Source organism: Buteo buteo, chromosome 16 (assembly GCF_964188355.1).
Source record: "Buteo buteo chromosome 16, bButBut1.hap1.1, whole genome shotgun sequence".
Taxonomy (NCBI): domain Eukaryota; kingdom Metazoa; phylum Chordata; class Aves; order Accipitriformes; family Accipitridae; genus Buteo; species Buteo buteo.
Genome location: NC_134186.1, coordinates 31024544 through 31040951, shown reverse-complemented (window position 1 = coordinate 31040951; position 16408 = coordinate 31024544). Strand labels below are relative to the sequence as shown.

The following is a 16408-nucleotide window of genomic DNA, read 5'->3' as shown; positions in this document are numbered from 1 at the left end:
CAGGCAGCATTTTGGGGTTACAGTCAAAACTTGGTCTGTTTTCTTCCCAGAAATAAATTCCCTGCCAGGGAAATAATGGGACCATCTTCCAGTGCTGACCCTCCCTGTATCGACCGGGCACAGGAGCCGCCGGAGAGCCCTGCGGCAGGGCAGCAGGCGGGTGAACCGGCCCTGTGGCTGGATGTGGTGGGTTTTCCCAGGAACTGAAGGTCCTCTGGAGCGTCACACTGCTCTGTGGCCAGCTGAGACCGTCTTTGCTTGGGGTGCATGGGGAGGTTTTTTTGCCCTCAAAATTGTGATTATTCAGTTTTCTCCAATTCAAGCAAAGCGAATCTCGTGGTGTTTGAAATTACTTGTTCCCCTGGAACGGTGGTCTGGCATTTGAGGTAAGGTGGCTGAAAACATGGTTACGAAACCAGGGTAAGAAAGGGAAAGATCTCCATCCTTCTCACATGAGAGCACGTGTAGGAGTTTGGCTGATGATCGCTTTGTCACAGGCACTGCTGAGATTTTGGTCTCCAAATGGCTGAAAGGGCTTTTTGGGCCAAGTCCCGGGTAAATGCCACTTGGCCCTTGGAGAAGAGGCTTCGCCGTCTGCTGTGCTGAGGGAGAGGAGAACCCATGGATTTTCTTTATGAACAGGCAAAGCCAAGACCTTGCTGCTGGACAGCCCGTTACACCCAGGACCCCGAGCGTTACTGCCCGCCCGGCTGAGAGGTGGGATGGAGGAGGGAGGAGGCTGGTGTTGCCTTTCCCATCCCTTTGGGAGCGAAGAGCAGCCTGGAAGCCTGTGGTAGGGGACGGGTGAGGATCCACAGACCCCCAATGGCTTTCCGGAGGAGAGCAGCACCCTTGGCGGGGGGGGGGGGGGGGGGGGGGGGGGGCACGGGTCCTGATGGAGAGGAATACGAAGTGAGGTCCATGGGGTGAGGGAGGAGGAGCTGAAGGCGCAGAGGTGCTGCGAGAGGCAGCGGGGGGAGCGGAGGGGGTCGGATGGGGAGGGGGGGGTCCCCTGGGCAGCAGGAGGTGGGATTTGGGGCGCGGCAGCCGGGGGCTGAAGGATGCTGATCCCGGGAAGCCGGAGCGGGGCCGCGCTCGGCCTGGGGGAGCCCCAAACTGAAGCGGGGGGGGGGGGGGGAAGAAGCAGAAGCCGTCCCCGGTTCACCCCAGCTTTGGGGGGGGGGCGGGGGGCGGGGCCACCCCCCCAGCCCAGGTGGAGCCCGGGGTGGCAGCGCCCGCAGTGCCCGCTCCGGCGGCTGCCGCCCCCCCCGCCATCGGCCGGAAAATGCACCTTTTTCCCCCAAAGGAGCGGTGAGTCCGAGCCCGCGGAGCTCCCCGCCTGCCAGGGCGGAGGGGGGGGAACACACAAGGGGGTCGCGGTCCAGCCCCGGGGGATGCGACACGGGTGACAGCGGGGGGGGGATGCGGGGTGGGGGTAGGTGCGCGCTGCCGGGGTTTGCCGTGTGCGCCCAGGGCTGCCCGCACGCAGCGGAGGGGCTCCGGGGGGGGGCCGGCAGCGTCCCTCCTCGCTCCTCGGTGGGTTTTGGGGGGGCTAGGGGGGTGGTGGGGGTTTTTGTTTGTTGGGCTTGGGTTTTTTTTTGGGGGGGGGGGGGGGTTGGTTTTTTTGTTTTGTTTTGTTTTACGGCAACTTCCTAAGGAAAGTTGCCAGCCCGCGGAGCTGGGTGCTGAGAGCCTGGGCGGCAAAGCAGAGGGAGAGAGCTCTGCCCCCCCCAGCCCCCCCCAAAGTCTCCAGCCTGCCCCGGACGGGCGGCGGCAGAGCGGAGCCGTCTTCTCGCCGGCCCCGTCCTCCGCTTGGGCCGCCCCCGGTTCGGGCGACCCCCACGGCCGCCCAGGAGCGTCCTGAGGCGGAGGAGCGGCGGCCGCCGTGTCCCTCCGGCAGCCCGGGGTGGGAGAAACCAGGTGGGAAACGCTTTCCAGACCGACCTTGCTGGCTCCTGCGGGGCAGAGAGCGGCGGGCGGGGGAGCCGGGGGGAGCGGGGGGCGGTGGTGGTTCTCCTCTCCTGCTTTGCCGGGGGGGTCGGGCTGGGTTAGAGCAAAACCTTGGGGAGGGTCTGGCCAGCCTGGAGAGAACGCGCCTCTCCCCGGGGGGCGCAGAGAGCGCCCGACTCATCGCACTGGTGAGCGGGAGGTGCAGCCCGCAGCCGGCGCTGGCAGGGGAAGGAAGCGAAGCCTGGCAGCAGATCCCGAATCTCCTGCAGTGAAGCACGCCGGGCCATCCCCCGTCGGAGCGGGGGGCTGTTCGGATGCAGGAGTTGTCCCCGCTGAACTCAAAACCCGTAGGGAGCTCTGGGAAGCAGGAGCTGGGCAGTGGCAGTGCCAGCACCGGCTCCCCGAGACTCGCCGCTGCACAGTCACTCTGCTGCTTCCCTGGCTGGGGGAGCTCGGAAATTGCTGCATTCCTCTCCCCTCTCGGGCACGGCGGGGGAGCGAACGCGCTGCTGCTGCTCAGCTAATGCCGGAGGCTGCGAGGAGGGTCCTCGCTCTTCGACGCGGAGCCCCAAAGATATTTTTTTCCTGCCCGCGGTGATTTTTACCTGCCCAGGTAAAATACAGTAATAAGCGTTGGGAAGGATCCAGACTTCTGCCGGTTGCGAAGCCGGCGTCTCCCGTGCTGAGCCTTGTGGCCGTGGGAGGTGCAGGATGGTGCAGGGTCGTTGTCTTTGGGTGTAAATTGGGTGGGATCAGTGCACCGCCGGTTGTCCAAGGTGTAGGTCTGCTGGGGAGGTGGCTGCTTCGTCTCCTCAGCCCCAGTGGTAGGATGGGGAGGGTAATAGGTGAGTGAGTTTGGGGTCGAGCATGAATGAGGGGCCGAGCTTGAATATTTGTATTTTGTCAAGGTTTGGATGTGGTGGGTTTTTGGTTTGGTTGGGTTTTTTTTGATAAATATGCCAGCAGCAAACTCTATGCTACTTTACTGCCTTGTGGCTCAAGGCCAGAAGGGGCTTTCCCCCTCCAGCAGGAGAGGGATGGAGGAGGATGGAGGAGCTTTGCTCAGAGCCCAGGCTGGGTGTGTGTGAGCAGCAGGGTCAGTGCTGGAAGAGAGGAGGAGCATTGCTGCAGGGCCAAGCTCACTAGCAAGAAAAGTTTAGCCCGGTCTCAGGCACCCGGCAAAACTGGGCATTGGAGTCTGGGTTAGGGCAAGAAGGAAAGGATGAACGTGGAGATCGCTGCTGTGCTTTATAACTTGGACTGTGGAATTTTGGGATTGCAGCATGCTTTGGAGAGTGTCTGTGCGGCGTGGGGCTGTACCCGCGTTGGCCCAGGTGCTCTGGGACCAGGAACCGGGGTTTCTGCATGAGCTATTTCGGGCCTCGGACCGTCACAATGCCAAAACAGCAGCGAGCTGTCAACCCCCCTGCCAAAGTCTGGGGGGAGGCCCCCCTCTTCCAAAGGGGACTTGTGGCTTCATTGCCATTTCTCTCCCCACATCGAGCCACTTTATCATCTCCCCAAGCAGGAAAAGGTATCCCGAGCTCTGCAGCAGCTCGTAAGGAAAACAAAGCTGCCCCGTCCCTCAGCAGAGGGGTGCTGCGGCGGGTGGAGGAGGCTCTGACGAGCCTTGAGGTCTCCATGGGGGAAAAACCAGCTGTCCCTGGGCTGCTGGTGGTGGGAGAGCGGTGCCTGTCCCTAATGCCTCGGATTTGGTTTCCCAGGAAGGGATTTGAAAGGCAGGTCAGGGGGGACGACAGAGCATCTCGGTGAAACACTCTCAGGGAAGAGCTTAGTTAATATAAAATGCAAGAAATCCCTTCCTGGAGCACCTTGCACCTTCATTTGTTCACTCAGGAAAGGCTGATATTGCTTTGCTGATAGGAAAATACCACCTAATTCAATTCCTGTGCTGAACGCTGCAGTCAGTTCGTGTCTCTCTGTGTGATGCCTTGAAAATCTGCTTAAGTTGCTGCTTAGAGCTCATTAGAAAAGGATGTTTTGGGGGAAAAAGCTTTGAAAGAAATTATTTCCAATTTCCAAAAGGATTTGGAAAAAAAATGGAGGGTTTTTAAGAGATGTTTGCCCTTCTGCAGAGAAAGTTGGTACTGAAAACTTCTGTATTTTCATACTAAAAAAAGCTACCAGGAAACATTGAAAGAAATGGAGCCTCTGACTTAGGCATGTCATTTTTCAGGACATAAAAAGAAGCTGGTTTGGGTAAATCTCCATAATGTTGCACTATTAAGAAGTCTGTGTGGATTTCCAGCACTAAACAGCAAAGTGTCCTTTAAGCTGAGCTCAGTCCATACATGACACGAGTGTAGCATGTTCTCAGCCAAGATTTTATTGAGTTTTTATCCATTGCACATAGAGGTTTATGCCTGAGGAAAGAGCTTGGGGATGAGATGGGCATCTCCTAGCTTGCTGTCATTTTGGTTAGGGACTTAATTACATTTAGAAAAAACTCTCCTCCTGCTGTTGCCCCAAGGGTGGACTGCGTGGCCCTTGCAGAGGGGGTCTCCCAGCCATGTCAGGCCGGTGTGGCTGATATTTTACAGTATAATGCACTGCAGTTTCTACCTTTGCCTATTAAAATCTAAGCCTAGATGCTTTTGGGGGAGGTTGATCACCCCTATCAGTGCCTGAATCTGGGAGCATCTGAGGTGAGCTGGAAGATGGTACCCAAATATTGAGTGACTGTCCGTCTGAGGCAAATCCAGCTCTTCCTCCCATGTGACGAGTGGGCTTTGGGGCTGTGTGAGTTTTGGAGAAGGTTTGGGGGGTGCCGATGGGGACGGTGGGGAGATTTTAAGTGTAGCGGTGAAGTTGTGTCCCTGGGCTTGGGGTTCAGGGATTGCGTCTGTGGGATCACACCAGCGGACTGTGGTCCATGATCTCCCGGCACAGATGCTAGAGGGGTGCTGGCCCAGTTCGCTTTGGATCTGCTTGTTGGGTGTTTGCGGGGGATCCCAAACCCCCTTTGCATAGCGGGAAATACCTGGTTTGGATAAAGCCCCTTCGGCATCTCATAGTGCCTTCTCTGGGATCTCTCAGATGAGCAGCCTCCTTACGTTTAAGATGGATCTCGCATATGACTCACCTGGGAAAACCCTTTTGGGGAGGAAGGCAATCAAGCTTTCCCGCTGCAGGAATTGATTCCTGGGGAAGGGCATGATCTAAACCCTGCAGGACCCAGAAATTAGGCTGCTTCTCCTGCGCGTGGCCACGGCAGACCCGTGGGCGCAGAGCAGCCCCTTGTGAGAGGCTGAGGAAAGCCATGGAAGGCAAAGGCAAGATTTAAGCTGGAAAAAGGATTAGAAAAGCAGCAAAGGTCTTGAAGGGCTCCTGGAGGGGAGATGTCCACGCAAAGAGCCATTGAAAATGTCACCTGTTAAAATACTCCCGAGGTAATTCATGCAGCTCTGTGTCTCGGAGTGGCCGCTCTCCTGGTTCCCGTGGGGTTTTCAGTCCCTTCTTTAACTCCTCTGGTAGCAGCTGAGGCGCTTTAGCGCGCGTTTGCTCTGCGCTTCAGGAGCAATGGAGAGGGAGCAGCTGTTTAGCATCCCTGATAAAAAAATCAAAAGGCAGCTATTTTTAAGTTCTTTCCCTTTATCCTAACTCATTGTCTCACGCATTGCAGGCTGTCCCGCTAGTGGGGAGCGTTTGCCATGGACAACAGTCATGTAAGCAGATACCGCTTAAGCGGTGAGTACGTCTGAGCGAGCCCCGGGGAAGGGTTTTGGGGGCAGAGCTGGCCGGGGCTTGCATGCTGAGCTGCTCTCGGGAGGGACTGCTGATCCTTGCTGCTCTCTGGAGGAGGAACCCTTTGCTGCACATGCATACGGGGTTTAGTTTCCTAATACAAGGGTAAAACCCTTAAACCTGGAGTCATTCAGAAGTAACAGCCAATAAAGGGTTATTTTGCCCCAATTTTGCTGCCCTGCTGTAGCAGGAGTGCGTGAACTCCTTGGAGCCGGACGGCACCAAAAACCTCCGTGTGTGGGAGTGCCCTAGAAAGCTGCGGCGCTTTCCCCAGCATCCTTAGCCGGGGATGTGGGGGATAAATTGCAGCCCTTTGCAGATCATAAGGGGCTTGGGTTGGGGTGGAGGAAGCAGGACCGGGCTCGTACCCTGAGGCTTCAACCCACGAGATCCCTCTGGGCTGCTCGTGGTCCTCTGGAGGGATCAAAATTAGGTGCTTTGGGTGCGAACAGTTGGTCCTTTTTGATCTATCGGTTTGCTGGCTCCTGCCGGAGGAGGTTTGGGGTGGGGGGGAAGCAGCGGGTTGTCCCTCTGCTCGGATGTGATGTGGGAGTAAGCCTGGCTTGGGCTTTTTCTAGCTCTGAAGCTGCTGCTGAAGGAGGGAGCACCGCGGCGTGACGCGGGAGGACTCCCCAGCAGCGCGCTCTAATGAGAAATCTTTTTTTTTCTCCCCTTTTTTTGTGTTACACTGAGTGATTGGTGTTGGTTCAGTCGCTGGTGTGATGGAGGCTGGTGCAATGCAGCAACAACTGCTCAGTGTACCATCGCAGGGCTGCTGTGTCCTCCCTGCTTTGCAGCCGCAAGCCTGGGCTTTCTCCTCCCTGGATCACAACAGCAGCAGTTGTGGGGTTTTTCCCCCCTGTTTCCATAAGCTTTTTGTTTGTTTGTTTTTTTGTTTTTTTTTTCCTATTTCTGGATTTTCTTGGCATCCCCAGCCTGTGGGAAACCAAGCAGCAGCGAGGGTTTTCCTATGGTTGAAAGGGCGATGCAGAAGTGCGCTGAGCACATCTGTGAGCAGGACAGATCTGTAGCTGGTGAAAGGACCCCCCCAGCACCCCTGGGGTGATGCAGCAATTCACTGATTTTTCTTGTTTGCTGGGGAACAAGGCTGAAATACATGTGCACTTCACCTCCCATGAAAGCAAAGTGAGGACTGTGATTTTTTTGGCTTGCAAAGCTGCTGGCTGACACCATTTGCAACCCGCCCAAGTGGGACACTGGGGTTTATCCCCCGCCTTGGCCAGTCCCATCCTCACAGCTTAGAACTGAGTTTCTGGCATGGAAGCAGCAGAGGATGAAGCCTCTGCCCTGGGGTTGCAGACAGCTCACGGTGCCTCTTGTTCCCTCGCAGTCACCACGAGCCCGCCTCGGTGGGAGATCGGCATCTACACCGCCGGTGCCTTGGTGCTGCTGGGAATAGCCGCTGTCAACCTCTGGAAGCTCTGGCGCTCCGGCAGCTACCCGGCACCTTCCCCCTTCCCCAACTACGACTACCGATACCTGGAGCAAAAGTACGGGGCGGCGTATTCGGATGTCAAACACAAGGTAAAAGGGCGGAAGGTTTGGCTCGCCTCCTTTCCCTTTGCAACACGTGAGTGGCTGGAGGGGCAAAAACATCGCCCGCGTCCTCTCACGGGGGGAAAAAGCCACAGGTGGTGACCTGGTGTGGCTGGAGAGTTTGGGGGGATCAGCGTGGAGCTGCTAAACAGGGTTTGGGAGCTGCAGGAGGTGCAGGGTTTGCTGCCGCGGCAGCTTGAGGCCAAGCAGGGGCTGTACAGCATCCAAAAAGGCACCAGCGAATCCCAGCTGTCCCCGGCTTCGTACGAAGGGATGGGATTGCATCGCCTGGTTTTCCTTTCCCTGTTCGCAGCGAGGGACGACCCCGGGCTCGCAGAGGGTGCCGGATAAGACCTCGCCCAACCGCAAGACCAGCCTGCGGGCAGACGACACCTTCGAGAGCATTAACGAGCTGGGGAGCCTGGAGCTGATGAGCAAAGACCTGGGCTTGGCCTCCTACGGCCCATTGAAGAAATCCATCTCGGCCGACTCCCTCAGCTCCATCTCCTCCATCGGGAACAACTTTGGGCAGGATTTCACGGTGGGGCAGGTGGAGGTCTCCATGGAGTACGACGGGAAGGCGGCCACCTTGCACGTGATGCTGCTGCAGGGCAAGGACCTGCTGGAGAAGGAGGACGCTCGCTTCGAGTCCTGCTTCATGCGCATCAGCCTGCTCCCGGCCGAGCAGATCGTCGGCATCTCCCGGGTGAGCCGCTCGCCCCCCTGCACAAAACCCCGCGTGTACGTGGCATCGCTCGCCACGTGCCCGCTGCAGCCTTTGCTTTTGGGTCGCAGCATCCCTTGGACAAGCTCCCCAAGACAGGGATGGGGCCTTGGGAGTGGGGAGGTCCGGACGTGTTGGGGTGGAGTGCAGTTGGCACAGGATTTTTGGAGCCCTGCTCGGGGGGGTTTCAGCGTTCTGCAGTGTAGGGGGGCTCAGAGGGGTTGGTTTGTTCATCGGAGACCCAGCAGAGGCAGAAATTTCTCCCTCTTGACTGGGATGTGTGATGACTTTGTCGTCTCCGAGCGTGGCTTGTGGCAAGTTTTCCTGCTTGACTTTCCCTGCTCTGGGGGCTGGGGCTGCTGCGGGAGGTGGAGGAAGCGGTCTGGGGTGGGATGTGGGGAGAGGCAGCGTTTTGGGCACGTGCTGCCAGTGTTGTGCCATGTCCCCACACACTTGATTCACCCTAACGAAGCCCGAGCGCGCTGCCCTGCAGCCGTGATGCTTTCCCTCCCAGCACGGGATGCAGTGGCCAAAGATCCAGGCAGCTGCAGCTGCACCAGCACGGCCAGAACTGGGGGTGGTTTGGGGGCAAAACCTCCCTTTTTAGGTGCCCCAAAAGCTGCTCTTGGAAAGCAGGAGCCTCAGTTTTCTTTCAGCAGCTGCTTTTTGCAAAGCTCAGGGTCAGCCAGTTTGATTTAATCAGGTTATTCCAGAAAAGAGCAGAAAGCTTCATCCCACTGAAGAAACCTTTCCAAGGGGGTGGAGGTACCATTCCAGAGAGCACAAAAACCACTGCCTTTAAAATATTTCCACGGTGCCCTTTTAAGACTGCTTTTCCATCCAGAGATCAGGCTCTTTATTTATGCTCTGGAGATATTCATTATTTAGCATCATTATTTATAATTCACCAGCGCTATTTACCCTCTTTTGCTGTCCTGAGACAAGTTATAAAGACACATTTGGTTCTTTTCCTTTATAGTACTTATGTTGGGGTTTTTTTAAAAATAGCAGCTAACATTTTGTTGTACCTTTCATCCAGAGATCCCAAAATATAATGTTGGCTGCAGACAGACAGCCACCAGTGCTATAAAGCGGAGAGCTGCAAACCTGCTTTTCCCATAGAGATACTTGAATCCCTCGGGGACTCTGGAGGTCGGTGGTATCCGATGGGAGAGGATGGGACTGCTGCGCTAGGAAGGGGGTGATGGACGGTGCCGCCTTGTGAGCTGCTCCGTGTCCTCCATCTCAGGGATGGAGCACATCGAGGAGAAGACGGACAGATGTGAGAAAGTCCTTGGGATGAGATGAACCATCTCCCCACTGCTGCTGGGGAGTCCGGGCGGATCTTGGGGTGATGAAGCCCGATGGGTTCAGGGCTGAGACCCCTGGTCCCGCAGTGGGATCACTTTTCCGCCGCGGCACCCGGCTTTTGATGGTTGGCGGGGAGCTGGTGGCTCCACTTTGCTCCATGCCATCCGAGGCTGCGGCTTTCCATCCCATGGGAGCACTGGGCCTCCCTTTAGGACAAAACCCTGATTTGTGGGTGGTACCTTGGTTGCCAAAAGAAATAGGGCTGGAGTAGGACAAAACCAGTCTCTAAAGCCGTGATTTCAGAGCAGTTCCCCCCGCCAGCACTTTGGGGCCAGGTAGTGACCAGCACCCGGCAGGATGCGTCCCTGGGGAGTTGCTGCTGTGTTTGCTCCAAGTGAATGATGGGTCGTAGAGACGACATCTGGCAAAAAGCATTGTCCCCATTTGGGGCGTTTAGGGTTTGCGAAGCCTGTTGGCTCTGGCTCGGAGAGGGGCTGGGGGTTGCACCCCCTCAGCCAAATCCTGTAGCCCGGAGTGGCTGAGCCAGCCGCAGATCTGAACTCCCAGGGTGTGGGGATGCCTGGCTCTTGCATCTGAGAGCACCAGACCAACCTTAAATTTTTAATTAAAAGAATTAGTAGGCAACGGGGCAGGTCCCAGCCCCTATTTTCTACCCCAATCACTCAGCTGCTGCTGCTGACAGGTGGGAAATAACTTTTGTCCCCATCGAGGCTGGGACCCCCCAGCTCCTTTGGGCTGGGGGAAGCCCTGCCCTCGCTGTCCCGAAGCCACGTGCTCCTCGCAATTCCCACGAGAGAACCGGGGTAGATCTCGGACGTGGCCCTAAAACCCGGCAGGTATCAAGGCAATCCCCCCCCTTCCCCGTGGCAGATTCAGCGGAGCGCTTACGCTGTGGCCTTTGACGAGCACTTCTCCATCCCGCTGGACCCGGCAGCGCTGGAGGAGAACAGCCTGCGCTTCTCTGTCTTCGGCATCGATGAGGACGAGAGGAACGTCAGCACCGGCGTGGCCGAGCTCAAGCTCTCTGACCTGGACCTGGCCACCCGTCCCTTCAACGCCTGGCTCTACCTGCAGGACATGAACAAGGTGAGCGGGCGGGGGCGGTGGTCCATCTCCCACCCAGGTTTTTTGGGGGGTTTCTCCTCCCGGTTGGGCTGGGGGTCCGTGGGTGATGGGACATTGTGTCCCGCAGGCGGTGGACACGGTGGGGGAGATCCTGCTCTCCCTGAGCTACCTGCCCACGGCCGAGCGCCTGACAGTGGTGGTGGTCAAAGCCAAGAACCTCGTGTGGACCAACGGCAAAGTGACCGCAGGTGAGCGGGGGATGCCGGGGAGGGGTCCCTTCGTCTTCTGCGGGCTGGAGGTGAGCTTTCATCCTGGCTTATCCTACTACGCTACATGGGTATTTATTGGAGTGGCTCCCCCTGAGGACAGACCCTACAAGGAAGGTCCGCCGGAGATGGTTTCCCCCACTTTCTCCATATCACAGGAGAAATGCATGACTGATCCCGGGGTTTTTCTCTCCCCCCGCCCCGAGCAGATCCCTTCGTCAAGGTGTACCTGCTGCAGGACGGGAGGAAGATCAGCAAGAAGAAGACAGCGGTGAAGAGGGACGACACCAACCCTGTGTTCAATGAGGCCATGATTTTCTCAGTGCCGGCTATCGTGCTCCAGGTCTGTCCCGGCTCAGGGGGCACGTCCCAGCCTGGGGGGGCACGTCTTATTGCTTCTCGAGGTCCCAAATCCCTGCGCTAGTGGGGACCTCCTGGGGTGTGAGGGGGGCCGAGGGGATCATAGGAGCTGTGGAGTGGGGCCATATATCTGCATATATGGTTTGGGGGGGGATGTATGCATGGGGTAGGGGGCATAGGGGGATGTGTGTGTATGGGGGATATATGTGTATGGCTGCTGGGGGGAGCAATGTGTATGTGTGAGTTGGGACATATGGGGGATGCATATGTATAGGGTATGGTTGTGTATGGGCATGGGTGCCTGCATGGGTTTAGGGGATGTGAGGAAAGTAGGGGGATGTATATATGGGATATAGTTGTGTATGGGGATAAGCATATATAGTTTTCAAGTATGGGGAGGTGGATATGGAGGGATGTGTATATACAGGGTATAGCTGGTGGGTGTGTATTTATGGGGTGGGGGATATAGGGGACGTGTACATATGGGATAGTGCTGGGGGTATGCTTGTGCGTGCATGTCTGGTTGGAGAGCATATGGGGATGCGTATATACGGGGGGGGGGGGGTGTCAGTGCTAGCAATACAGCGACTGGTCTGTGCTGGGCTGTTGTGATGGCCTTGTGCTCCCCCGCAGGACCTGTCCCTGCGGGTGACGGTGGCCGAGTGCGGTGAGGACGGCCGCGCCGACAACATGGGCCACGTCCTGATCGGCCCGGCGGCCAGCGGGATGGGCATCACACACTGGAACCAGATGCTGGCCACGCTGAGGAAGCCCGTCTCCATGTGGCACCCGCTCCGGAGAAACTAGGCTGCTGGCGGGGTCTGGGGGGGAGCCTGCCATGCCTCCGGGGTCCTGCACCCCGACACCGGCTCTGCCCCGGGGACAGCGGGCAGAGGGGGGCTCTGCCTGGCCGGTGGCTCCCCTGAGAGCTGCCGCAACACGGCGTTTGCTGCCAGACAGGGGCTGAGCGAGACTTTGCAGTGCTGAAAAGGCAGAGCTGCCAGCGCACCTTGACCAGAGCAACTCGCTGCCGAAATATTTGGAGGACAGAGCTACTCCTTGGCTGTGCCTCTCCCCATCCGGGTCACCCTCGCATGCGCTGGGGGCTGTGAACAGACCTGCCGAGAAAGGAGCCCTCCCTTCAGATGGACCAAAACCAGCAACAACCTCCCCAAACCGCTGCCCGGCCGCCAGCTGGGCTCCTGAGCATCCCGCATGCTCCCTGGTGGCCCCCCAAAATCCGTGGTGCCCTCGAACGTGGGCCCTAAGAGCTCCCACGGAGGGGGTGGATTTCTTTGGAAGGTGGTTTTTGGTCGAATGCGGGGAGGGGAGGGCGGGAAATGGAGAGGCGGTTGATAAAGTGCCAGCACGGCATGGTTTCTCTCGGCGTGTGTGGTTTTTCTGTTGGGTTTCAGTGGGATTTTGATGCGCTGCACCAGGGCTGAAACATTTCCAAAGAGAATGGAAAAAGGGAGAAATAACAGCAGAAAAAGCAATTGTTATTACATATGTGTTTTCCTTCCATCTTTTTCCAAGTAGAGTAAATCTCTGCCCATCTCTCTACTGGCTGCAGAGGGGTGTCTGGACCTGACGAGTGTTTTTTCAACCTCTTAGGTTTGAGGTCAGATCCAGGCTGAGAGTCATTCCCTAAAGGTCGAACACGATTGGGGTCAGCTTTTCCCACCCTGGCCACTTTCCCCAGCTAAGCTAACCCTCAGAGCTGCTCATAACAGCACAGCAAATTCCTGCTCTTTTAACACAAAGCTCGCAACTGGGGGTTATTTTTTACAGCCCCTAGTCCTGGAGTTATGCTTTGACTTGCTCATCCCAAAGCTCGCTCATTTTATCCAAAATCTGGGTGCAGAGAGGAACGTCTTGGCCCTGTGACCGAAGGCAGACATGAGACTCCTGCAATTTTTTTATTTTTAAGCCCAACTCCTGTTTCAGGGAGAAGGGAGGGGAAAAATCTGTTTGGATCCTGTCTGCTCGTGGGCACCTGGCCCAAGCGAGGACCAGCCCTGGGGTAAGGTTTGGGTTTTTTTGGGATTGCTGATGCCCACTCTATTTTCTGGAGGGTGACAGATGGAGGGCTCTGATGGAGCTCCCCCATGGCATGGGCTCGTGGGCAGAGGATGCCCTGGAGACACATCCCTCGCTTGCACCAGAGCCTTGGCTTTTCTCTGCCTGCAGAATGCTGGCAGAAAGCCAGGCAGGGGAATCTGGGGGTGTTTGGGGCTGTTTGCCAGAAAGCCGGTGCCATGGGGTGAGCACGGTCAGGGATGTGGTTGCTTGAATGATATGAGTGGAAAAAAAGTGTGAATGAGCCATTTATCCCCGATTAAAGATAATACCGTGGTGGTACCCTGAGCTGGCAGCATTTTTCCTTTCTGCTCATCCGTCTTCTTTGCCTGACCTTCGTTTCGGGATGAGGCTGCGATTTCTGTTGCATCTTCCCTCTCCACACCCCCTCATAGGCACCACTCTGGCTCTTTCCCCCGTATATGCCCAACACCACTTGCTGATGCGCAGATTTTCTTCTCCCACGCTCTGTCTCTTCCTCCTCCCCACCCTTCCCTCCAGGAGCCCTGATGTCCCATCTGCTGCCGTGCGAGCCGGTGCCATCCCTCTGCGGGCTGACGCACAGCCAGCCCCGGGCACCAAGGCATGAGCCAAGGCAACGCTCAGAGCTGAGGTAGGTGCAGGCAGGCTGGGTTTGCCCAGGACTGGGGCTGCAAATGGAGGGTTTTTTGAAGGATGAGGTTTACTAAAGGATGAGGAAGGGTTTTTTTTGAAGGTGTTCACAGCCTGTACTAACAGTCACTGAGATTTGGGGGAAAATTTGCTTATTAGCTACCTCATCTAGCATTTGGGAAGAGAGACAGACATAGAAATGCTTAGCTATGTTGCAGCTCCTGCAAACTGCTGAGCCTTTGGTCAGGATGAGATGAGCGCCTTCCCCTGGTGCTGAAATCACCAGTGGGCAAGATCTGTGATGTTCACCCCCAAAATGGTGGGGCATGTGTGGTTTGGGGCTTTTTACTATGCCTCTCTCCAACCATTCCTCTGTGGAGGCATCTCAGCACCTTTTCCTTCATCCTGGGGCCCACATGTGCCACCCTGGCTGCTTGAGCTATTCCTCAGGGGGTAGTGGACCCTGTGCGATGCATTGGTACCCGCTCGGAGCCATCAAGGACAGTGGATGGGGCAGAAGGCTGTGGGTGGATGAAGAGGTGCTTTGCAGATGAGGATCAGCAGGTAGAAAACAACATGGGATATGGATTAGTTTTGGGGGGGGTATGGGACCAGGGAAAAGCTCTGGGAGGGATGGGCGATGCTGAACATGAGGCTCCCTCCTGCCTGGGAGGGCTGCACAAAGCTTGCACAGCCGTACCTTGCCTTTGCCACTGTGGACCTTACCAGTGGACACAGGCCCCCAAGGAGCTTTGCGGGAAGGGCAGGACAGGGAAAAGAAATGCATCTCCTCAGCAGGTCTGGGAAGGGAACGGCACACAGTGAAGAGGGAGAGACATTGCCAGTGCTACTGGGCGGGATGGTGAGCAAAGGCAGCAGATGGCAGCCATCCCAGAGCAGCGGTCCAGGTGTTTCAGAGCAGCTTGCCGTGGTGCTGGCAAGGTAAGGACTTGAAGTCTCTCCGTCCCCACGCAGCCCTGGAGCAGGGTTGAGCACTGCATGGGCCACATCCTGCAATGGGGCTGAGCCCACACCCAGCAGTCCCTTTGCATGGTGGGGAGGGGATGCAGCCCAACTCTGCCTGCTCCCGAAGGGCAAGCCAGGGCTTTGGGTCTTGCTGGCTGTTGTGTGGACACACCAGTCCGCTCCAACTCCAGGCAGTGCTAGGAGGATTGCTGGACTGGGAAAACGGAGCTGGAGGCATCCATTTTCTTAGTCATCCTTCCTAGAGGAGAGGGTCACCTGGAGTTTTCAGTTCTTCTCGTGTTCCTACTCAGACATTTATCTTTTTACTGTAGCAGGGAAAAATGTCACAGTGACAGCTGATTGCTTTAGGTGTTTTAATATCCATCTTTACTGGCATTGTCCAGTCTCTCTGTGTACATCCATTACTTCGTCAATAAGGATAACTGGGACAAATAAATCTGCTCTCCTTCCTCTGTCTCAGCTCTGTGGTTTAGGGAGGCCCAGTGACTATTTATTCAGGCACACTGGCTCCAAACTGTCTAGCACCCAAAAATGAGAGCTCCTATTTTCCTCTCGGGCTCAGCACGGCCCTGTACCTTTAATAGCATCTTTGGTTTATGTAGTCTGACCTGTGACTCCAAGGTTAAAAAAGTAGCATTCGGATCCTTCATTTCTCCTTGTCTTTCTTTTTGCTCTTTCTCTGGCTGGTCAGTTCGCTGAGCTTCTTGTCCAGGCGCTGCTGGAGATGGGCTCTCTTGGCTGGGTCCAGGGACTTGTCTTTGGAGCCGCTCCCAGGATAGAGAACCCCTTCTCTGCTAATCCTCTGCTGTGCGTGGGCCTTGGCCTTCTCCCCGCAGCCATGAACCTGGTGGAGAAAGAACTGACACTGGTGGCAGCCGGGAAACAGGGCAGCGATTGTATACTTGGGAATAAGGAGATTTTATTCCTGGAGCCTGTAATTCCTCTTCCACCTGCTTTGCACCCACATAAAACCACCTCCCATTTATTTATAGCTCCTCTAACAGAAAACAAAACATAAAGATAATTTTTGTGCTTCTGGAATCTGCACAGCAGGTAAGTCATCCTTTTGGACCATTTAAGTGCCTCCTTCCAAAGCTTTAAACATCTGGGGAAAACTCACACTTGTCATGTGAACAGCTAGATCTTTTATGGTTCTTGCATGAGGGCTGGAAATAAAACTGAGCTCCCGCTTATGTTCTCTGCTAATACAGTATGACTTGAGGGGAAAAAGGAGTGAAACAGGAAAGGTGACTTGGGAAATAAGAGGAGACCTTTTTAGCCATTTATCAGCTGCTTTAATGTAATTAGATCTGTCTTCTGTACTGGAATAAAAAAAGCTTCATAATGTTAATTTTGTGCAGGTAAACCTTTTCCAAAACCAGTCTGCACTGAAGCCCAGACCATGTTTAAGGTGCATTAAGCCAAGTTCAACACCGCTCTGAATCATCTCCACCAGGTCTAAATTAGAGATCCTAGAAGTTTACCCCTTCTGCTTGGTCCATCCCAAAGTCACTTGATGTTTTCATGAACATAAGCTGATCTGAGGATCCCAGCCCATTCTTCCAGTGCTGTGACAAACCTTCCTGTCCCTGTTAGTGCTGCTGGAGCAGGCTGCCAATGGCTGGGAATAGCCATGCACAGCACCTGGCACACAGCTCCTAGCCAGGACTGGGATTTCTGAGCCTGCTGCCCGATCTAAACCGGCTGTAGC

The 16408-nt window shown here is 56.1% G+C and overlaps 2 protein-coding genes across 4 annotated transcripts in view; one reads left to right on the top strand and one right to left on the bottom strand.

Moving 5' to 3' along the window:
- The first annotated feature begins 5598 nt into the window (after positions 1-5598).
- On the top strand, positions 5599-12404 carry SYT12 (synaptotagmin 12). Of its 2 annotated transcripts, XM_075048547.1 has the most exons (7): positions 5599-5658; positions 7067-7260; positions 7586-7978; positions 10199-10414; positions 10521-10641; positions 10869-11002; positions 11653-12404. In XM_075048547.1, the coding sequence occupies exons 1-7, from the start codon at positions 5622-5624 to the stop codon at positions 11824-11826; spliced, it is 1269 nt and encodes a 422-aa protein (XP_074904648.1). In that variant the 5' UTR covers positions 5599-5621; the 3' UTR covers positions 11827-12404. The 2 variants fall into 2 exon arrangements, with proteins under 2 accessions (XP_074904648.1, XP_074904647.1); XM_075048546.1 differs by lacking the exon at positions 5599-5658 and having other exon boundaries at positions 6962-7260.
- An 80-nt stretch (positions 12405-12484) lies between these two features.
- IGHMBP2 (immunoglobulin mu DNA binding protein 2) overlaps positions 12485-16408 on the bottom strand; it is a 58219-nt gene continuing 54295 nt past the window's right edge. For both annotated transcript variants that reach the window (XM_075048543.1, XM_075048545.1), the window contains one exon: positions 12485-15541. In XM_075048543.1, the coding sequence (XP_074904644.1) occupies positions 15344-15541 (198 nt within the window). In that variant the 3' untranslated portion in view covers positions 12485-15343. The remainder of the gene's footprint in view (positions 15542-16408) is intronic.

What these genes read in the sequence shown, in the direction of transcription:
- SYT12 (XM_075048546.1), top strand. Translation starts at nt 6,994, where the DNA reads ATGGAAGCAGCAGAGGATGAAGCCTCTGCCCTGGGGTTGCAGACAGCT. An exon ending in ACCTGCAGGACATGAACAAG is followed by an intron (nt 10,415 to 10,520) that starts GTGAGCGGGCGG and finishes TGTGTCCCGCAG; the next exon opens with GCGGTGGACACGGTGGGGGA. An exon ending in CAACGGCAAAGTGACCGCAG is followed by an intron (nt 10,642 to 10,868) that starts GTGAGCGGGGGA and finishes CGCCCCGAGCAG; the next exon opens with ATCCCTTCGTCAAGGTGTAC.